A 24,154-nucleotide genomic window follows, 5' to 3' on the forward strand; every position below is an offset into this window, starting at 1 on the left:
AAACGAACCTATTTCTTACAGGTCGCTGGAAAATATTGTGAATGGTGGTTCGAAAAGTGTTACTTTCAAAGTAAATTTACTTTCACGCAAGTTGAACTATGTGCGAGAATGTATGATGAATTAGGTACTTAAATCACAGAGAGTTTGATGACGAGCCATTTTAGACATATTTCAAGCCCAGAAGATCAGACATTCACATCATTATTATGAGCAAAATGATGTAGTGCTATGGGAATCTCTTTCTCCTCTGCAGTAGCTAATTTATTTTTGTAAAACTCTGAGGACAAGTCACTAGACTCAGCTAAAATTTTTACTGTCACATTTATGTGTTATATCTTAAAGTGTAAAACGCACAAAAAATAACATTATATGTGAAAGCTCAGCTTCTCTTGCAGTTCATTAACCTTAGAGACCAATATTATATGTGAAAGCTTTGCTTTTCTTGTAGCAACACTATGTATATTAATTTAAAACATCAACTTTTCCTGTTTGTGTATCCGCGCTACTTAATAGTGATGTTGCTATTAGGTGACTACATCACGTGTCCTGTGGTCTCAATATCCACTGTCATCGGCTGGCGGGATCATGTGACATGAGCTATGACTGGCTTACAGAAGCTCATCGCAATCTCGATTACAATGGTTCGGAAAGTAACATGTGGTTTTTGGTGGAATTTGAATTTATACTTTTGTTACACGAAATATGCAGTGTACATGTTGCTGCACATCAAAAATCTTTCTAAAAGGAGTTTTCTTCCCTGATTTTGTTTTCCAAAACGCCGGTAAATTCTATGCGCATGTATAAAAATACAACCACTCAAAGGATTGATAAGTTTTTCAGTTCCAAGGGAAAATATACTGTCACTTAATAACACGGAAAAGTGTGTTTTCGTCTGGGAGAAAGTGTATTTTTAACCGGGAAATCCGGGAAAAATCTGGATTTTTTTTTTCCCTTGTCTGCGTATACACCCTGTTCTACCTTCCTCACCACCTTTAAAAATTTTCTCAAATATTTTAGTGTGCAAAATATTAGCCCTTTTTTATCTTGGGGGTGAAGAAGACAGTGACAGTGGCAAAGAAACAGAAAAGTAATAAACACTGGAAGATAATGCGCAGTGATAGCAAAGGAGACAATGGCAGTGTGAGAGAAAGAGACAGTGACAGTGAGACATAGTTGACAGTGGCAGAACAGTGCTAGGAAAAGAGTGGAGACAGTGCCAGAGGAGGAGGACAAAATTGTGAGAGAAAGTGGAAGGGGGTGAGAACCAGTGATAATAAGAGGCAGAGTATATGACAGTGAAAATGAGGAAGAGAGTGATAGTGACAGTGAGAAGAGGCAGCAGCAATAGGAAGGAAGGGAAAAAAAAGACTAAACTCCACCCAAACAGGACATGAAGGCCCAACGGTTCTGACCAGTTGTCTTATCATCCTCAGCCCACAGACATCACTGGATGCCGATATGGACAGGCATGTGGTCAGCACATCGCTCTCCTAGCCGCATGTCAGTTTATGTGACCGGAGCTGCTACTTCTCAGTTAAGCAGCTCCCCAGTTTGCCTGACAAGGGCTTAAGTGCAACTCGCTTGCCAACAGCGCTCGGTAGACCAGATGGTCACCCATCCAGGTGCTAGCCCAGCCCGACAGTGCTTAACTTTGCTGATCTGACGGGAACCAGTGTTACCATTGCAGTAAGGCCGTTGGAAGAAGGAAGGAAGGAAATATTAGCAGTAAGAGAGGGAGACAGTGATAGTGAGAGGAGACTGTAGCTGTAGGATATAACAAAGGGCTTGTGGCTATGGCACAGAAGACAATGACAGAGTTGCAAAGAGATAATGACAATGATTTGGGCTGAATGAGTGAGTGAGAAAGGGCAACTGGGAGTGGATGGGTATGAGCAACTTACAGCGATGGACTAGTGTGTGTGTGTGTGTGTGTGTGTGTGTGTGTGTGTGTGTGTGTGTGTGTCACAGTCACAATCACAGTCACAGTTGTGGGAGTTCAAGGTGATATGTAGTGAATATGTTCACATATCAAAGATTTTGGGAAAATTTTTAAAGGTGCTGGGGAAGGTAGAATGAGGCAGCTGGTATCCTTCTTTTCAGCCAGAGTCTTTTAAATAAACAGGAACATATTTGCATTTTTTGTGCTCTGGTATGACCATTTTTCACTGGTGTACATTATGTTTGTAAAGAACACTTTCCATTGACTTGTGGTGCTATCTGGTGACACCAACGTTAATACTCTCTGGAACCTTCACCCCTAGTCCAAGTAATGAGTACTTATGAAGCAATAATGTGCTTAAAATTAGTAGATGAATTAGTCCAGATTGTCCAAGGCATTACTGTCTTCAAATAAAATATGCAGAAATAATGGCAGTATGCTGGCTATTGGACACATGACAATTTAGGGATGGATGTGGTAGCCAAGGTAACATGTCCTAAAACCCCTCAGTTCAATGTACTGTCTTGTTTAATGCTTTCTCCTCAGTGTTGGAGTACAACACTATGTGTGACTAAGAAGAAGTGTGTATGGAAATGACAGGGAAAAAGCTGCATCTAGTGAAACTAATTAATTGACGATGTTGTACTCATTCCATCCATTTAATCCATTTCCCTAGTTCATGAATAGAGACCAGTCCAGTGATACTTGTACACGGCACTCTGCTCTGGCAAGAGGATCTTCTGATGCTTGTAGCTTTTGCCATATAGTTTTCTGTACACCACATTTTTTTCTGTATATTAGCTGAAAGATAGGAGAATGCATCTGGTTAACTGGCCTGTTTCCCAGAGGCTGGTTACCCAGATGCATGGTTTCTCCTTTATTTTAGCTGATAAGGAGACAATTGTGGTGTGATGTTGTGGACAGTTTCATCTTCTTTATAAATTATTGGAGTAAATTCTTTCGAGTTGCCAAAATGGATAGTTACTCTAAGCTTTTTAGGAGGTTTGAGAACAGTATACTTGGTTATCAGTTTTACAATCTGCATGATAGTTTGATTGTGATGCTAAATATAAATTAAAATCAGAAAGTGAGTGTTGCACTTACACTTTGACCATTGCCTGACCTAAAAAATGTGTTACAATCACCAGAGTCCATTGTTGGTGGCCTTTGGAGAAGATGAGTACCCAGACCACAACCTGTAGGGTGGGTTGGTGGAGTATTGGTGGTGGTTCAGTTGCTGGGAGGGGGCCGAAGGACAGTTGGGTGAATAATCGAGAGTTGCGATCAGTGAGAGCTGCTGTGCAGTTTTTTGACTGGACTAGATCCATTTTGTGGGGAGGAACATTAGGATGCTAAGAACAATGTGAGCACCTCATCTAATGCATGTTGCTGGTGTAGCTTGGTCATTTGTGTCTTGTGCAGATAAACCTTTCTAGAAGACCATTGGGCACTGGATGGAAGAGTTCTGTGTCACTCAGGTGATGGCATTTTCTGAACAAAAAGTGCAAATTCAGCAGATTTAAACTTGGGCCATTATCAGTCAACATGGTTTCTGAGAGCCTCTTTATGGAAACAATGTGAGCCTGTGATTAGATTGTTTTCATTAAAGATGTCAAAGACCTTCAAGACACATATGGGAAACTACTGTCTCCATCAGCGACATTTAAAGAGGGGTATCCAAAGAGAGGGCCTGCAAAGGCTTAAGTGGAGGTGAGGCCATAGTGATGAAGTGCCCTCCCCCAGGAAAAATGTAGCTGAGATGGAATTGCCTGTTTAGTCTGACAGATGGTGCATGCTGCAACAATATACATGTTGTAACTCTTCAGGCTTTCCCGGCGAGGTCTTGACATGTGGAACAATCGGGTCTACTGCCGGATGTTTGTGTCGCTCTGGCATAATATTTCGGCCACGTAACTCGTTGCCTTCTTCAAGTACTACCTGAGACTGCTGTGTTGGAGGATCTTGTCCAGTATTTATACCCAGAGGGCGCTGGGTGCTCTCTTTGCTGTCCACGCCCGCCTGGCGCTGCTTGTAATGTGCTGTCTCTTCCCCGGTGTTCCCTCGGACGTCCGCGCCCGACTTGGGCGCCATCTGTGCAGCTCTCTGTGGCCTGTCCTGTGTCGGGCCACCTCAAAAGCACTCGGCAAGGGCCTCAGAATCATACCTGTTGCAGCCTTCATCAGTTCAGTTGAGCAAGTCGTCAACACGCTACCTTCCAATGTGTCTGAAGAGATCCGCAGGGAGACCTGCAGGGCACTCACCAGGACGAAGCCCCCCAAATCCAACATCTCGAGCCAGGAGAGGGTGGCACTCAGGCAGCTAAGGGAGGATGACAGCATTGTAGTTCTGCCAGCTGATAAGGGTAACTCCACGGTCACCTTAAACAAGATGGAGTATGATAGGAAGGTGCAACAACTTCTGGAAGACACTGCTTACAAATCACTAGATGGTGACCCCACTGACAAGGTGGACAAGAAGACCTGGAAGTTGCTGAAGGAGACAGGTCTATCTGAACGGGTCACCAAGAAGCTTTATCCCAAAGCACCTGTACCACCCAGACTCTATGGACTCCCCAAGGTCCATAAGGAGGGGGTCCCTCTTCGACCTATTGTCAGTAACATCGGCGCAGCGACATACCTCACTGCACAATACCTGAAGAAGATATTGGCACCATATGTGGGCAAATGTGCACACCACATTCGGAACTTGGAGGACTTCCTACAATGGCTAAGGCAGCTACACATCGTGGACTCTGACATCATGGTCAGTTTCGATGTGGTGTCGCTCTTCACACGAGTGCCACTCACCGATTCACTCAATATCATTGGAGAGAAGTTCGATGGTGTCCTGCTCGACCTGTTCAAGCATGTACTGACCTCAACATATTTTCTTTATGGGGGTCAATTTTATGAGCAAACTGAAGGAGTGGCAATGGGCAGCCCTTTATCGCCTGTGGTAGCCAACCTTTTCATGGAAAGGTACGAAGAGGAGGCACTTGCATCAGCCACTTACCAACCCAAGTGCTTTCTTAGGTATGTTGATGACACTTTTGTCATTTGACCCCATGGTAGGGAGAAGCTAGATGACTTTTTGGAACATCTAAATTCACACCACCCAAGTATAAAATTTACTGTGGAGCTAGAGAAGGATGGACAACTCCCATTCCTGGATGTCCTGGTCAAGAGGAAGGCAGATGGCACTTTGGGGCACAGTGTGTATCGTAAGCACACCCACACTGACTTATACCTTCAAGCCAGTAGCTGCCACCACCTGGCACAGAAGAATGGAGTCTTGAAAACATTAGTTCACAGGGCTCGAGCTCTGTCAGATACGGAAAGTCTGGCCACAGAGATAGAACATCTACAGCTGGTGTTCAGCAGAAATGGATACTTCTCCACAGACATCGAAAGGGCACTTCGTACTACCAGTCAACCACAGGGTACACAAGAGGAGCCAGAGGAGGCGAAGCAGGTGGCATACCTGCCATATGCTGGACCTATTTCTGCAAAGATCATTCTTTCAAAATATGATATAAAGAGTATCTTCTGTCCACCCTCCAAAATTGGGACCATGCTAGGGAGTATGAAGGACGACCTGGGGCTATGTAAACCAGGCATTTACAACATCCCGTGCCACTGTGGAAAGTCATACATTGGCCAGACAACCAGGACGGTGGGCATCAGGTGCAAAGAACACCAGAGGCACACCAGACTCGGACAGGCAACAAAATCTGCCATAGCGGAGCACTGTCTGGAGCTCGGCCACTCAATGGACTATAACAACACCAAAATTGTGACACAGACGCCAAGATTTTGGGACAGTGTCATAAAGGAGGCCATCGAGATCAAGGTCACAGACAACCTAATAAACCGAGACAGCAGTTACCAGCTCAGCTCGGCGTGGAGTCCGGCTCTGGAGCTTATCAGGGCTCAACGAAATGAACCAACAAACTCCTCAAGAAGTAGTAACACTGCAGGAGTATCGCCAGGCGGGTGCGGACCGCGAACGCAACTCCTGACGCAGGACGGGCCTCTGACAGTCGCCACGATCGCAGATGATGGACGAGCCGAGCACGGACGACCGTCGGAGCACCAGGGAAGTGCCAACACCGCAGGATCAGCGCCAGGCGGGCGCGGACCGCGAATGGAGCACCCAACAAAGGACAGGCCTCAGAGAGCTGCCACAGATGGAGACCAAGTTGGGCGCGGACGTCCGAGGGAGCACCGGGGAAGAAACAACATCTTACAAGCAGCGCCAGGCGGGCGCGGACCGCGAACAGAGCCCCCGACGTGAGACGGGCCTCAGACAGCTGCCACAACTGCATATGGTGGACTAGGCAGGCGCGGACGTCCGTCAGAGCACCAGGGAAGTGCCAACACCTCGGGAGCAGCGCCAAGCGGGCGCGGACCACGAACAGAACGCCACATGCGGGTCCGGCCCCAGACAACTGCCATGACCACAGATGGTGGACGAGCCGGGCGCGGACGTGCGTGGGAGCACAAGGGAGTGGTAAAAACCTCAGGAGCAGCACCTGGCGAGCACGGATGGCGAACGGAATGCCCGACACAGGACAGGCCTCAGAGAGCTGCCACAGATGGCGCCCAAGTCGGGCACGGACGTCCGAGGGAACACCGGGGAAGAGACAACACAGTACAAGCAGCGCCAGGTGGGCGCGGACAGCAAAGAGAGCACCCAGCACCCTCTGGGCATAAAAACTGGACAAGATCCTCCAACACGGCAGTCTCAGGTAGCACCTGAAGAAGGCAATGAGTTACGTGGCCGAAATATTATGCCAGAGCGACACAAACATCCGGCAGTAGACCCAATTGTTCCACATGTTAATATACATGTTGGTGAGCCAGTAGTTTGATCAGGACTATTCCCAGGTGACCTTCGTGGAGGAAAGTAAGCATGCATTGTCTGAGGGCTTGTAGAATCACCACTCAGGTGTGGCCATTGTCCCCCTGAAACTTCCAGGTGGTCCATTTGTTTGTGGTCTGATGGCCAACCATAGTCCGTTAATCAAATTAATTCCCAGATAATTCGGTCATCTAAAGATCAGTGGGTTATGACTGACAAATTTGAGGGGAAGCTGGCCACCACATCTTCTTGGTCATCCATGTGGACTTCAAGCCATAGACTGCCGCATTTTTCTGCCACAATTAAGGACTTGGAAAGGTCATAGGCTGTGAGACATGTTGAGCGAAGAAGAGCTTGTTTGAGATCCCAGAAAGCCATGTCTCATGCAGGAATCCACTTCCACTTAACATTTTTCTGCAGCAGCTGGTGAAATGGTTGAGCGATGTCTGCCGTGTGAGGAGTGAATTTTCTATATTAGCTGAGTTGTCCAAGCCTGGATTTTATTTTTTTGGCATTGTTGGGGGCTGGATGGCCTGGATGTAATGTGGTGTGAGCTGCATCCCTGACACACTTCATACGTGTACATATCCTCTACTTTTGATAAAAAAAAACAGCATTTGTCCTTGTTACACTTTTCCCACTGGAGAACATCAAATAAGCACTTGAGGTAGGCGCCTAAATCATGAGCATTTTAATGACTAACAACAATCTGATGTAAGTAGTTGGCTGTCCCCATCACCTCTCACCTAAGATGCTCTAAGTAGTGTTGAAAGATAGCTGCTGCACTTGCAATGCCAAAGAGGAGCCAATTATATCAGAAAAGTTAAAATGGAATGTTTTATGACCACAATGTTTTCTGACATCTCATCTAGTAGGAGTTTGGAGATACGCATCACATACCTCACTAATCAAGTTTTGTGAAGATCTTGCTGCTGGCAAGGTGTGCCATGATGCCTTCTACTTTAGGTATGGGGTAGGCATCAGTGAGGGACTGGATGTCAGTCATGGTTTTGAAGTCTCCAAAAATCCTTAACTGACCCTTCCGTTTTCCACTGATTGTTGGAACTGGGGTCAACATGCCCTCATCCTGCAAGCATTGGAGCTTGCACGGACGCTTATCTTGCAGCACAAAAGGAACATTGAACATTGTGTGCTGTAAAGAAGGGGGGCATAGCCAAGGGGAAGAATGCGACATGTGCCTCAAATCCTGTGACACTGGTTGGGGTGCGTGAGAAAACTGATTCATATTTGGAATAAAGACCCCACAGGTATGAGCTAGGTGTGACAGTTAGATACTGGCAGTAAACCCCAGGGCATTAGAAAGATCAAACCCAAGATTGCTCATAGCTCATGTTGCATCAACCACAAGGTAGCATGCTCTAAGTGAGGCTTTCTGGTACTGGTCTTGCACAGTAAAGCCCTCAGGGGTTCAGAATTCATTTTATGGGTTCGGGCTTGGTAACCCTGGGGTTCTTGAGCTGATAAGCACTGCCAGTCCTCTTGCCTCAGTTACGACTGTTTGATGCAGCAGTCGAATGTTGTATGCCACAGGGAACAGGTATCTTGGCTTGACTGCCTGATCATGAGGATAGTAAAAACCTCTATAAAGAACACGGTATGCTGCATATCGATGAGATAAGTGCCCGTTGAGGCAGAACATTTGTTAGCTGGCGACCTCTGGGAAACCTTAACACCTAAGTTGTATAAGGCTTACCCAGGCAGCAGTGCTCTGTGTGGGTGGACATTTAATTCCCTAGCTGCTTGTGGCACTTCCATGAAGCCTAAATCAGTTTCTTCTACATCCAAACGTCAAAGAGACCTCATGTGGCTAGTCTGCCAGAGACGCCTTTGAATGCAGCAATCTTAGTAACAGACCACGTTCTGTGCTTAATAATTTATTTATTGTTTTAAAGCATATAGAAGGTTTGTTTGAAAAGCTGTCATCATTCTACATCTATAAAGCTCTGTAGGGACTGGTGTGGTGCCTTAAATCTATCAATAGGCTCCATAATGGCTTGCTTCAGAGCAAGACACAGCTGGCTAATCAAGTAAACAAGTTATTGAATGCTAAATTATTTGGAGAACATCCTGTCAACAATAAGCTCCACACTGTGCTCAATTGTTGCAAAGGAGTTGTGATGTGCTAGGACATTATGGATATGGGTACCAAAGAACTGCACCCGGAGTGGATGAGCATAAGGGGTACTGAAGAATAGCATGTTATAAAATGGATTAACGGTGAACTCCAGAAGTCTGCATCTTTTATTCTGACTTTCAGTTTACCAAAGCCTCCTGCATATATTGCATATGTTTTTCTCCACTATCTAACCCAATGTATTGCTTTAAATATCAATGCTTTGGTCATACCACCATGGGTTGTAATGATCAGGTTGTGTGTGGAAGATGCAACTCCATTGCCAGTGAACCCAGCATTCAATGTACTGCCTGCCCATACATGTCAATTACTCCCAAGCTCATCCCATTTGGAGCAAAAAATTTCATGTCTTCACAAAAGAGAAGAAAACCCAGGAGATTAGAGCGACACAACACCTCTCATACTCTGATGTGAAGAAGGCATCTAAGGCCTTGCAGCCACCAACTTTCATGCAGTCATTTGCCTCAACATTGAAGCACCTTGTGCAGAAAACTAGTGTTGGCACCCAGAACTTGGCAGTTGATCAGGGGACCTCTGGCTGCACGTGTAAATGCAGCTGTAGGCCTGCATCAGTGGTTCAACAGTCCAGCCCATCCATCTCAGCAGTAGTATTGGCTTCAGAGCCTAGTGTCAGGAAAGATAACGGACCTTCATTACAGACAGACAGTAGATGAGACCCAGCAACCTATTTCTGTCAAAACGGTCTTGCCATTGTCCCCAAAACCCAAGCTGGGACCAAAAACCATCAAGGCAAAACATTCATGTCTGAAGCGATCAGTCTGTGCAACCTTGGTCCTGTCTGATGGATCAGACGATGATCATGTTTTGGTGGTATGGACATTGACTTCTTCCAGATGGAAGAGGGAGCTGGCGAGTCCCTCAGGTCTGCCACAGCCCTGTCCTAACACAATCTCCTCACCACCGAGGAATTGCAAGGCGAAAGACAAAGGAAAATGTCACTGTTAAAGTGTCTTCCATACTGCAGTGGAACTTGAATGGTTTGAGGACATGTGGAGGAACTGCACATGTTAACTCAGGAGGGACCAAAGTGTGTCTGTTTTCAAGAGACATTTTAAACTTTCTGAGAAGATGCTACATGGGTACATTCTCCACAAGAACGGAGACCTTAGTGGAGAGAGAGCTAAAGGAGGAGTGGCTATTTTCATCAATGATGCTTGCCACTCCTCACTTCTCCCCCTCACAATCAGTGTACTAGCAGTCACTGTATCCGTACATGTGCATCATCAGTTGATGATATGTTCACTTTGCCTGTCCCACATGAGCTGCTAGGTGAAGAGGCTCTCCATGACTTTACTGTGGTCCCCAATGCCTTTGTTCAGTATGGTGATTTTAATGAACATAATACTCTGCAACCACCTGCTATAGGTGTAGAGCAATTGAGAGGTTTCTCTTCTTCTAATGTGTTTGTTTGTTAAACATGGGGCAGAACATGCACTTCAGAAGTGCTTCCGGGTCATTCACTGCCACCGATCTCTTAATATGCTCCCCAGCCCTTGCACACACTGCTCAGTGGGAAATTGTCAATGGCTTGCACTTAGGTGACCACTTTCCAATCAGGATTCACCTGTCAGACGGAGTGTTTCTGGATTCACCTGTAAGACGGAGTGGTGCCCAAAAGATGTCCTCCCCAATGGATGCTTTCTAGGGCAGTTTGATGCTTTACAACCAGCTTGATTTGTTTGAATACTGTGATAGCATCCAGGAATGGCTGGATCATGTTACCCAAATGATCCACCATGTCATTGAAGCACTCATTCTGTAGTCTTCAGGCCATCAGAAAAGGCAACCTGTCCAATGGTAGTGCAATGAATGCTGCACTGCGATTGGGTCCAGGTGGATGGCAATGCATAGCTTCAAGTGCTGACCAACTGGAGAGAACTTCTCAGCCTTTCAGTTAGTGAGGGTTAAATGTAATGCGGAATGGAAGTCTCCAGACCACTCTGAGACATACTGCCTGGTCTGTGGTGTCCTGTTTTGTCACAGTTACTGCCACTGCCAGTAGGATTCAGCTTCCCATCACTGCAGAGTGGGTGCTGAGAGGGGCAGTCGGGACTTCAGTTCCACCACTGATGAAAAATACAGTTGTCCTGTCTGCAGCTTGTGACTCATCACCTGGCCATGACAGGATCCGTTGTAGTATGTTACAGCAACTTACAGGGTGTAGCAATCTTCCCCATCCTTTTTAACCTCATTTGGGTGTCAGGTCACTTTCCTGATTTGTGGCAAGAAGCCATTTTAATTCCACTTTAACTACCTGGGGAGGACAGAACATATCCAAGTAGTTATCACAGTATTGCCCACAGAAATTATGTGGGAAAGTCCTTGGAGTGGATGGCCAACTGCTGCTTTGTCTGGCTCTTTCAGTCTGGGTTCAGGAGGTATTGCTCCACATTTGATAACCTGCCTTTGCGTGAAGCAGCTGTACAACAACCTTTCTTGTGCTGCCATCACCTCCTTGTTATATTTTGTGACATCAAGAAGGCTTCGATACTACTTGCATCACATTATCCTTTGATAGCTCCGTAAATGGGGTTTTCGAGGATGACTTCCCATCTTTATACGGTCCTTCCTTTTGCCCTGCTATTTTGGATATTGAATCAGTGATGTTCTCTTGGACCATGTTGAGCAGAGAACATGTCACCCAAGAGGACTTCTCTGCCTCTTGTACTCTTCTAGACCTGCAACAACTACTCGTCAGTTGCAGCTGACTCTTTGTCAGTTGGATGAATGACTGGGAAAGAGTGTTTTTAAATTCTCAACTGTAGAGTTTGTGTGCATCCTATTTAACCATTCCTATGTAGTTTTAAACATTCCTGAGTTGCAGATGAGAGAAACTGTTCATAATATAAAAGACATGGTTAGGTTTCTGGGCCACAAATTTGGCTCAAAGCTTACATGGTTGCCACACTTTCAGGAACTGAAAAGACACTCCCTGAAAGCACTCAGATATTTTAAAATATCTTAGCCACAATTCATTGGGAACAGACTGAACTTGTCTGCTCTGGTTTTATGGGGCCTTTCGTGCAATCTCAGTTTCATTGTGGGTGCATGGTTTGTGCAGCTGCACAACATGTTACTTAAAGATGTTAGGCGTGATGCACCATGAAGGACTTTGGCTAGTCACTGGGGCCTCTGACACCAGGTCCATACCGAGCCTCTGTGCTCAGGCTGGTGAGTCACCTCTTCACACCCAGTCTTGACTCCTTATGGTGGGATAGGCCTATAAAACACTGTCCGCACCATACACCTTTGCATACCACACTGTTACTCAGCCACCAAAGGAAAGACACTTTCATTTTTGACACACAGCAACTAGGTCATGTGGGATTCACATATAGGATTGCTTTTTAGAGATGAGTGTGGCTGGTTTTAATGTTTTACACCAAGGCTGGAGCAGATCTCCACCTAGACTCCTTCAGAGGCCCAGAATTAATACCGAGCGAGGTGGCGCAGTGGTTAGCACACTGGACTCGCATTCGGGAGGACGACGGTTCAATCCCGTCTCCAGCCATCCTGATTTAGGTTTTCCGTGATTTCCCTAAATCGTTTCAGGCAAATGCCGGGATGGTTCCTTTGAAAGGGCACGGCCGGTTTCCTTCCCAATCCTTCCCTAACCTGAGCTTGCGCTCCGTCTCTAATGACCTCGTTGTCGACGGGACGTTAAACACTAACCTCCACCTCCAGAATTAATTTTAAGAAAGATTGCAGTTTTAAATTTGAGATAGACATCACAGTTTTACTGTAGGGTATACCAGATAGCTCCAACAAGGGGTCTCCGTTGGCTATACAGAAATATTCCCTGACTGTGTCATCAGAATTTACCATTTACCATTTGCCTTCCCATAGCCATACTGTATTTTCTGCAGAGCTCCATGTGATCCTGAAGGCATTGAAGCAGATAAGGCGTCTTCAGGACAAACACTTTCCCATGTGCTCTGTTTTCATTAATACCCCTACTACAATCATTGCAGCACATGTATCTAGTGGAGAAATTTACCTGGGTCATACATGAACAACTGTCCTTCCAATAGTGGTGAGGGAAGGAGGTCTCATTCTGGTGGGTACTAGAGCACGCCGGAGTTTGAAGAAATGAACAGGTTGACAAAGCTTGCACCAGCCTGCAGGGAACATACTTTTACAGACGTGTCAGTCCCCTGCAGGACGTCATTTCGCTGGTGGACCACAGATCCATGGAGTTATTAGAGGAGGAGTGGCTGGCAGTGATGGACAATTAGCTGCAGTTGGTGAAGCCAACTATCTGGCTGAGGCGATCCTCTTGCCAGTCTCTCCAGAGAGATGAGGCAACCCTGACCCATCACCACACTGTACACTGTCTCCTCACATGTGGCTTTTTAGTCTGGTGAGAGGCCCTCCCCGTCTGTGAAGCCTGTGGGGTGAACTCAGTATATGCCACGTTTTAGCTCAGTGCATTTTATTTCATGACATGCAGGCAGAAATGAATTTAGGTGAGGATCTGCCCTCTATTTTATCTGATGATGAGATGAGTGTAGTCAGACTTTTAAAATCTTGTGACATGTCTGGACTCTGGCCTTAGTTTGTAGGCTGGACGTTGTAGTGTGTTGCAGAATGTGTTGTGTGTTGGATTTGAGAACATGATTTTTGCAAGTACGTGGGCACTTTTTTAGAGGACTTTCATTACATTTTTATTCACAGTTCTCATTTTAGTACAGGCGCTAAAGACCTAGCCTTCGTGCGCCCACAAAACATCGTTATCACCACCAGCATCACTGGGCTGTAAATTGCCCATCACCGTGTCATTGCTGTAGCTCTTGAGTTGTTCGAGGGATGCCTGAAGTGGAGGAGGGACCAGGTGGCTATATACTTCCCAATCAACATTTGTCTGATATTCCTGTATCAGTTTGGAGAACCACATTGCACTGAGCATTTCACCGTCCGTACACATGGGTCTTTGCAACTGCACAGAGTACCGTTGTAGCGCTCGTCCCGTCAGACCCAAATTCTCAAGTTATCCACACACTACAGATGTTGTGCGCATTGCCCATTATCCTCATTACTCACAGCATTTCACTGATTCCTTTAAGAATTTCAGCATGTTGTGCATATGCATTGAAGTGGTCAACTGGTCATCTTCACCTTAGTATTATATATGTGGTGTCTGTTCTGTTGAACATATCCTGTTTGTCACATTTTTAAATTCAAAGTGCAGCATTGACAGTCTGGTAGATGCACAGGATCACCCAGAAAAGGATTACAGTGTCAGGAAAAACAGCCCATAAAGCAGTGGTATCATCAGTGAGTTGGTCTGAGATCAGAGACTCAGTCTTGGGACATGGACATGAAAAATATCTCTTAAAAAAGAAGAATTGTTTTTGTTCCTGTGGCTGTACCTCTGATCTACTTAGAATTTTGAGCCATAAGAGTGATGTAAATATTAATTAGAATAAAGTTTGTGTGTAATAAAAAACTGTTTCTTGGACTTGGAGTCAAAGGGTGATGGGGGAAGAGTGGCCACATGGAATTTTGGTATGGAGTGATGTGACATGGGTAGTAAATAAAGGTTGCTTCACTGTTAACATGCACCCTGTATCCTGTTTACTGTTACTCAATTACTTTCATCAGTCTGTCTCTATATCTCAATATATCTCTACGTCTTTCATGAGCCAGGGTTTGGAGCCAGTTTCTCTCCATTTCAGCACTTGTCTTTCAACTTTAACTACATCAAAACATTTGAAAATATTTTGAAATTGATAGACTCAAATATATAATTTTTTTTAGGTTGGTTGTGTGTGTGTGTGTGTGTGTGTGTGTGTGTGTGTGTGTGTGTGTGTGTGTGTACATGTGGGCACGTGCGCTTGCACGTGTGTGCATGCTCATGTGAATCCGCTGCCTCAGGGTGTAGCAGCATATCTGATGCAGGAGTTTGCACACACCGGAGGATGAATTGCAGGTTGTAAGTAAAGCATTCCCACCATGTTAGGGGAAGAATCAATGTGGGGACTGGCCATCTGGCATCACCCATTCACCCTGTGAGTGGACAAGTGGCCACTCCTTTAGCAGGGTCCGAGCAAGCAAACAGGTGACGGGTTTGCTAGTTATCAGCAGCTCCTTTGTTAGATACAGTAGGGAGCCCCTTAAGGAAATAATATCCAGGGCTGGAAGGAAGTCCAGTTTGCACTCAGTATGCTGCTGTGGCCTTAACTTGTCCGAGAAGGCCCTGCCTGTGGATATTGAGAGTGCAGGCTGCAGTCATCCTCAAGCTGTGGCTCATGTAGGCACCAATATAGCTGCTGTATGGGTTCTGAGGCCATCCTCAGTTTGTACATGTGGCTGCGGAATAGGTCAGGAGTGCAGTACACAGGGAAAGCAACTGTTCATATAGCAGAGTTCTCACTGAGATGCAGAGAGAGAAGTGTAGTTAGATTGTGTACAAAGTGGAGACACTTCAAATGTAAAAAGTTAACAGTAAACTGCTGAAGTATTCATAACCAAGTTCATGAGTTTACTGCTCTCAAGAAACTCCTATTGAAAAGACAGGAAAGGTTTTGTAGAAGGGAAGAGCATTCATTGCAGTCAACAAAAATATTGTGTCTGCAGAGGTTAAAAGCGAATCTATGAAGTCATCTAGGAACAAGTAACCAACTTTGGTGAATTCAAGTTAATTATCAGATGTTTTTAGTACCAACCCAATTCTGCTGTAACAGTTGTAGAATCATTCGAAGAAAGTTTATGCTCAGTAACCTGGAAGTACCATCATCATACAGTATTAGTTGGAGGCAACGTTAACCTTATGAGTATAGACTGGGATATATATGGTTTCATTGCAGATAGTAGAGGCAGAGAGTCTTGTGAAGTAGTCCAGAACACATTTCCTGAAAGCTATCTTGAGCAGCTAGTTTGACAATTCATATGTAATGGAAATATTTTAGATTTTGTAGCAACAAACAGGCTTGATCTTATCGACAGAGTCAGTAGAGATTCAGAATATTATTGATCATGATATCACCACCACCACGATGATTACTGAATTTAACAAATCCATCATGAAGGCTAGGAGAGTTTTTATGCTTCAATGATCAGAAAGCAGTTATTAGCATCCTATTTAGACATTGCATGGACATCATTTAGTTCTGATATGATAGATGTGGAGGAATTATAACCTCTGGAGAGGTATATGCTGAGTAAGTAAATTAAAGGCAGAAAAGACCACCGTAGTTTAATCAAAATTCAGAAAATGCTCAGAAAGCAGAGGCTGTTGCATTCCCGGTTCAAAAAAGGTTCCAGAAAAGGTGACAGGCAAAATTTTGTAGAAATTCCTGCATCTGTAAAAAGATTAATGTGCAAAGCATACAACAATTTCCACCATCATACTGTAGCGAAAGATCTTGCTGAAAACCTGAGAAAATTCTAGCCCTACAAAAAAATCAATGAACTGGTGACATGCAGCACACCAGCCATTGGTGCTAACTGCTATGCCACACTGTGGGCACCACAGCTCAAGGCATTGCTATCTCTCTTGGGGAAAAAGTAACATGCTGTTTCAGATGTTCTCATTGGATCCGACTATAGCAACTTGGTTCCTGATATGGCCATTAGTCCTGCCTAATACATTCTTGCACTCTAGTTGTGTTGTCACATCCTCTTCACTATTATGCACCAAAACCTTGTGGTCATTGAGCAGGTCTTTAGTTTTCTAGAACAAGAGGCCCCCACCATTGTTATCTTAATCAGGACTATAGTAGGTTTTCATGTCTCTGTGCTTCTGTTTTTTCTTCTTGATGAAAGATCGTAATCCTTGACTTCATATGTGACATGCAACAAGTTACATAGGACATGATATGGCCCAAAGGAGTGCTTTAGTAACTTTTCTGTTAGTCCCACTCTCCACGCAACCATAAAAATCCATACCAAGTCTCTCTGTTTGGTATCAATATATATCAAGAGCATGTCAGCCAACATCACCTTAAGGCCATACGCTTGTGTTTGGTAGGCCGTTGTCATCTTGTGGGTGATGTCACAAAGTGAAATTACCTGTGATACTAATTTCAAGTGGAAAATTTTTCCAGCACATGACGGGTTGCTCTGTGCTTCAAAATTATGTATTCTACAAGGAGTTTTGCAATTTCCAGAGCATCAGCAGTCTTCACAGTTTTGATAACATCATAGTGGATGAGGTAGCAAGTGCAGACTGTTATCCACCAATTCCCATTTATCGACTTTGGAAACCTCCCCAAAGAGGTCGATTCCAGTTTGGTGGAAAGGCACTGCCGCAGGCTGAATTGGTGCCAGATGCCCCAGAGGAAAGTGCGGCACATGCTTCCATCGCTGGAATTCCCTGCAATGACTCACATAATGTCTAACGGATTGATAGAGACCTCCCCAGAGACAACTGTGTCTCATTGTGTGTAGATTTTACATGAATCTCATGTGACCAGATTTTAGAGCATCGTGTAATACTCCAGGATAGCTGGCCGTAGATGAGCTGGGATGACGAGCAATCGTTTTGCCCCATTGTGTAATAGTTCCTCTTGTACATTGTTCCATTCATTAATTGGAATTCTCCATTGATTTGATTCTCCTCCTCCAAAGCTTCTACAGTTTTCAGCAGTGCTGGGTCACCCCTCTCTTCAGCAGCAATGTCATTTAATACTGTGATGACTGTGATTTCATGTATTCTGCTAAAGGATTCCTTTAAAGGCAGTTGGCATGCTTGCCTTTGCATCTGATTTTGTACACCTCCATAACGCCGTAATCCAGAGGCTTCTGGGCTCTCACACCAGTCGAACTGATGGGCCCTCAAGCTAATCAGCCAGCATAGAGAATAGGGATATGTCGCAATGGTGAATATTTTGCCAGATAAATATGGCTGGAACTTGTTAACAGCCCAGACAACTACAATGCACTCTTTCTCAGTTGTAGAGTAGTTGATTTCAGACTTGGAGTGTACTCTGTAAGCATAAGCTTTCACCTTTTTAGCACCTTCCCGAATTTGCACTAGAACTGCACCCCTCCCATAATCACTAGGTCAGTGTGGAGTTCTGTCTTGGCATTCTTGTCATATAATGCTAGGACTAGAAATATGTTGGTGCCTCCTCAAGGACAAGGTATCTTTCTTGAATCTCATTATTCAAGGGAAGTTTGGCATCTCCCTGTAGTAGTTCTTCCAAAGGATGTGCCTTGTTGAAGTATTTGTTTATGAATTGCCAGTTGTACGAGCACATTCTGAGAGAACTTCTCACCTCATGAATGTGCCAAGGAGTTGGAATGAGGTAGATTCCATCACTTATGTAGAAAAGTGTTCTCTAACCAGCCCTGATATATTGACAGTGTGAAGCCTGTGCTACCATTTATTGTGTTGTTTGTAGGTACAATTATGATTTTAAACGTGATCTTGATTGTGATCATCATTAACATCATCTCTTTCTGCTGAAGATAGAACATTTTAGGTTGTGTGAAGAGAAATAAAGAAAAAATATGAATTCAGACTTTTTTATATGAATTAATTCTATGCTTTATTATGTTGGTTGTTTTTTCAAGTAAAACACAATGGATTTTTACAAAATTAGGAGTAAGTTGAATTTAGTGAACTTTTCCAACAACCTTTCATCATTATTTGCCAATTATGGCAAGATATATTGAAATGACTTACATGTGTCACAGACTCCCCCCCACCACCACCTTTATGTGTAACAAGAATAATTTGCTATAAGTATGTACTGTTTCTAGTTCAGAAACTGATAAATGAAATCGTTTATCTTCACCAAAGAAGTCGTATCAAGCATCAAACAATTCATAATTATTGCTTGCCTTTCCGTATATGAACAAGAACAAAACCATGAATTGCACATTATTTTCTTGTATGAATTCATACTACTAGTGATCACATTGAAGTGGCTGTATTTAATTTTTTTGGGTGCTTGTTGAATTTGTATGAATTTGAATATCATCTTCTCTTGTAGTTACCTCAAAGTTTTGGAATGCTGAAAGTGGGATTTCAACTTGTAACGTCTTTCTCATTCATTGTAGAGGTGTCTGAACTGAAGGACATAGTCCTGATACAAAATTCTATTTATCTTAAATTGTTTAGGCCTTCTGACATTGACAGTAATAATACATGGTAATTCAGTGATTATGTTAAACACATTCCTACTTCTTGTATGTGCTGTCACCAACTGCTGCTTATGAATGATGAATGACACTTCCTTTAATAACACTATAAGCTTTGAGACTTCATGTGGAAGTAAATATAAGTAGTCAAGAGATGATCTAGCAGCACCACGCTGTTCTTTTCTGACTTGTAGATGTGATAGTTTTGAATTAATGCTAGTAGACAATGTTTACAACTATGCTTTTAAACAAACAGAAGTTTTTGAACAGAGTTTTTAACTAACTGAAATGTCGTCATCTACACTCAGTTTACAAATTCAACCAGTGTGTTGGATGGTTAATTACTGTGACGCCATCATGTACTCCATATTAGTGGATATGACAGTCTTCAATCTACATGGCTCTAAGTTTCATTTACCCAGTTCTGCACACATTACTTTTGTGAGTATGTGGCTGTGATATTGACCATATACTTGATGCTTTTTAACCATCACTCTATTCAAATGAAGCTGTGGAGATATAGTGTACTTCTGCAAGACCTCGTGCGATACTATTGTTATTAGCATTTCATTCTGGGTTTTTAGCACCTTATGCTGCTACTTAATGTGTGTATAATGTCGTGTTGATTAGAGCTGCCTAGTGTGTGAACACAAGGGCAATTTCTGTCCAGAAACAGCATAGGCCACAGTCAGCAGGCTTCTGGTGGCTTCCCTGGGCAGGAGTAATGTTGGGGCACCTGCATCAGAAGCTGTGGCACCTCTGATGCCCCAGTACTCTGATGTTGCTGCATCGTCTGATGCACACAATCTGACCAAGTAGTTCTCACATGATATCAACTAGTGAACTGTTGTGGGTTCACATCTCTCTGGCCAGATGGAAAACATAGGTACTTGCTCTACAACTGTCCCATTGAGCAGTACTATTCAGTGTTGATGTCACATCAAAGCCAGCTTGGGATATCTCATATATTGGACCTGTGGCAAATTTTTCTGCAAGTCCATACAATAATGGAGGGAGTAATAGTTTGGTTATTGTTAACTCCAGCGATATGCAGATAATGGAGGCTCTTAGGGAAGTAGTAGTCAGGTCAGGAAGGAAGGCAATTTTACACTTGATATATTTGCTGTGTGTCTGCCTCTGAGATGTGGGAGAGACTCTTTTGGCACCTAGTGAATGCACTGAAAGGAACAGACTGTGAATCATAGCCCATTTTAGCTCAAACGACACCTACAATCTGGGTTCTCAGGCTATTCTTGGCTTCTTTAGATGCATGACTGAATTGGTACAGACAGTTAGCCTTACCCTCAAGGTGGAAGCACGATTCACTGTTTACTACATCAGGGCCAGAACTGACTGACATCCTCTGGTTTGGAGCCAAGGGTTAAGCCAGGGACTCTGAGACAATCTCAGCTGCAGATTTCTCAACCTCTGCTATTGGGTGCTGAATAATAGAGTCCTTTTCAATAAATTAGGCATGAACTGCATGAAGGAAGCTGTTAAAAAGGTAGCAGAATATGTTTGGAGTTAGGTTTTAGTTTAGGAGACCTTGCTTGGGCTTGATGATTAATTATATGCTGTAATCAGAGAAAGGAGTTGATCAGCCATGCTAATCACAGACAAAAACATTCATCCTTGTAGAGTGGAAAGAAAAAGTGTTAATGTTGTATTGGTCTACAGCAGAGCATCCCTAACAAAATTTCCACAAATAGCCTCACTTATCAAAGGTAGTGAAGACAACTTGTAGTAGAAACGGAAAACTAACTGAAATCTGAAGTGAACAGCATCAGAATCTTAAATTCAGGTGGTGTATATGTTGCAAGAATAGGCTCGACGCCAAAGGTGGTGATGTATTTATGAACTCAATAATGTTTAATGAACTTATTACAGATTTTGAATGCAAAATAATCTGTATGATGCTTACCATCATAGGTATATTAAAAGAGATCATAAGATGTTAGGAAAACTAGGAAAATATTTTTGCTTAGCAAATGTGACAGGAAACGTATTGTAAATTATCTATGTACTGAACACTATTATTCGTCTTTGGAGATGGTGGTGCAGAGTATAAATGGATAAAATTTAAAGCACCATAGACATGTATGTGCTGAGCAAAGTTATGAGGGCTGGGAATGACCTGCCATGCTTTATGTTGCTGACAGTTCTGATTAAAAATCCTAAGCAATTTTGGTCTTGTGTAAAGTTGGTAACCAGATCAAAATCATTTGTTCAGTCGTTCAGTGATCATACTGGCACAGAAAGAGAAGATGATGTACAAAGACTAAAATATTGAGAGTTCAGTCTTTTGAAACTGTTTCATTGAAGAAAATTGTAATACAGTTCTTCTGTTCAATAATTGGGCAAACACTGATATTCCTGTTTTTAAATAATTGAACACAGAACAAATACTGAACCAAAATTGCTCATCAAAGGAAAGTTATCCAAATCTGTAGAGATACCTGTAAGACACTATATGCTGGAGCAGTAAACAGTACGAAGCAATCGGAAAGAGGTGCAATGTGTTCCTGTTTTCAAGAAGGGTCAGATGGATGCGTATGATTATATACATGATTATAGGCTGATATATTCAATCCATTGTAGAATTATGGAATACATTTTATTCTCCTGTATTATGGCCTGTTTAGGGATCAAAACTTCTCAGATTCAACACGGACATTACTAACAGCAAATGTGCAAAACTCATTTCCTCTGTTTGCCTGTGAGATCCAGAAGGTAGTAGATAGAAATATTAAGGTTGATGATGTATTTCCAGGTTTCTAGAAGGCATTCAATGCAGATTTATACTATCACATGCAGAGACAGGTGGTTGATCCCCAATGTAAATCAATGTAAAATATTGCACATAGATAGGCAGAGGACCAGTAGTGTTTTGATTACACTATTGACAAAAATCACTGCAAACAGTAGTAGGCATAAAATATCTTGGAGTAACTTACTAGAGTAACTGAAAGTGACACTATGTAAGGCGGAAAATGTCAGTGCAGTGTGGGGAAAATGCCAGATTGAGATTATTTTGAAGAATTCTAAGGAAGCATAATGCATTTATATAAGGAATGGCTTACAGTGCATTAGTTCGAGTAATACTACACGTTCTCAGTTAAGGTGATAAAGAAGATGAAAAGAAGGACAACAGTTTCATCAAGGATTCATTTTGCAGGCACAATAGTGCTACAGGATTCTGAACAAATACTGGGAATGTATACTCCAAGAGGAATAGATGTAGACGTATAACTACTATTCTGAAATACTTTACAGTGCTTATTGTAGGTAAGATACTGGATAAAAAATTTGATCTTTAGAAATTATTTTTTCATTAGAAAATGCAATATATATTTAGTATTATTACAGTCATAATATTTTTTATCATCACCTGGGATAGAAACTGATGTTCAGATTTTCAAGACTGAGTGATGTGGTGTGTGTCATCAGTGAAGACACTGGACTCATCTTTGGGATGACAATGATTCAAGACCCTGCCCAGCCATCCAGAGATAGGCTTCTGTGGTTTCCATAAATTGCTTAAGGCAAATTATGGGTCAGTTCCCTTGAAATGGAAACTGCCAGTTTCTTTCCCCAACATTTCCCTAATCTGAGCATACGCTCTGTCCTCATGATGTTTCCTTTGAAGGGACTTTAAAGCATTGATCTTCCTTACTTAGGTTCCAAAGAACATGATATACTATAAAATATGCTACTATAAAATATTCATGGAGTCATCTCTACTTGTGAGCTTGGTGAGAAAAAGTTGTAACTTCCAGTTTGCTTGTCGCAGTGAAACCATATTGCTTACAAAAGAATATAGCGGTTAGAAAATTCTGACAGAGGATTGATTGAACTTCCATTTTATGGCATTTTTATTGCACCTTGAAATACAATATGAGTAATTGTACAGTATCTATGTATTGCTTAGAAGTACGCATTTGCCTTCTACTTATTGGAATATTTATTTTAATTAATATTTGCTTATCACACTTAATAGGTGGAAATGGAAACAGTACCCCAGCAATAGCACAGAGTCAGTTGATTCACCCTTCTTCCATCTCACGCCATGGACAGGTGTCTGAAACTTCAGTTGTTTCAGTGCAGAGTGCGAGTCAAGGTAGGATGAAAAGCTTTGTTGAGTATTCTACTAATAGCTGTGGTAATGGGGACTTAAACCACTGTCTACAACACTATATTGTCATCAAAAAAGTGGAAGAAATTTTCCATGAAATATTCATAAAAATCATATTAGGCTCGTATCAGTGAAATACACAGTACAGCAGATAATGGCATAAAGATGTAAACAACTAATCTCCATCTTACATAGGAAAGAGGTGGTATTTAATAATAATAATAATAATAATAATAATAAATAGAGCTCAAGAGGAAAGATGAACAGATTCTCTTTAAAGACTTTAGAATGACTAATAAGAAGAAGGTAGTGGGACAGTTTGGTAAAAAGTCAAAAATTGGGTAGATAAGTACAGTCTTCATTACTGACAGGGAAAAATTGTTCAGTTAAATATTATCTAAAAGTAAGCAATGTTGTCATGGTTGGCTCTGAAGTTAATTTCTCTACATGTAAAGTGTTACTTGCCATGCAGAATTTCAGTAATACTGTGGAGGCGTCACTTTCAAACATAATATTGTGCAGTGCTGAATTGAGGAAAGGGTGTGTGTGCTATTGCAGTTTCATGACATCTAAATTAATGGGATTATATGCATAACGTTGCCTAAGAGAAAGAGTGTGAACACTTTTGTTAAAAAATAGACCAGAGAAATAATTGGAGATACTGTTCATTATTTTGTTGGCAATTGGGGCTGTTTGAGACATTTTTAAATAGTGATGTCTGTGCATGATGGAACAACCATTGTGTTGTACATAGAGGACTATAACTGGAAAGAGTATGTAATGGGATTGTTTTATGAACATAGGAGAGGGCATATTGAAGATAAAGGGTCAACGCAAACATTGTTGAGATTATCTGGGTGTAGGATATATCCTCAAGAAAGACGGTAGTTTATGACAGTTTCAAAGATAATTGTGTTGTCTTCATATACACAAGTGGATGTTCAAACTAAAAATTGACTGA

The 24,154-nt window shown here is 42.7% G+C and overlaps 1 protein-coding gene and 1 pseudogene across 14 annotated transcripts in view; one reads left to right on the plus strand and one right to left on the minus strand.

Annotated features, from left to right (window-relative positions):
- Positions 1–24,154, plus strand: part of LOC124711896 (longitudinals lacking protein, isoforms H/M/V-like) — a 474,926-nt gene that overhangs the window by 120,507 nt on the left and 330,265 nt on the right. For all 14 annotated transcript variants that reach the window (XR_007005545.1, XM_047242147.1, XM_047242204.1 and 11 more), the window contains one exon: positions 23,059–23,178. Coding sequence is in view for 13 of the 14 variants with exons in the window: in XM_047242147.1 (XP_047098103.1) it covers positions 23,059–23,178 (120 nt within the window). In the remaining variant the exon portion in view is untranslated. The remainder of the gene's footprint in view (positions 1–23,058; positions 23,179–24,154) is intronic.
- LOC124722473 lies at positions 1,583–1,700 on the minus strand (annotated as a pseudogene).

The sequence above is a fragment of the Schistocerca piceifrons genome, chromosome 1 (assembly GCF_021461385.2).
Source record: "Schistocerca piceifrons isolate TAMUIC-IGC-003096 chromosome 1, iqSchPice1.1, whole genome shotgun sequence".
Classification (NCBI taxonomy): Eukaryota; Metazoa; Arthropoda; class Insecta; order Orthoptera; family Acrididae; genus Schistocerca; species Schistocerca piceifrons.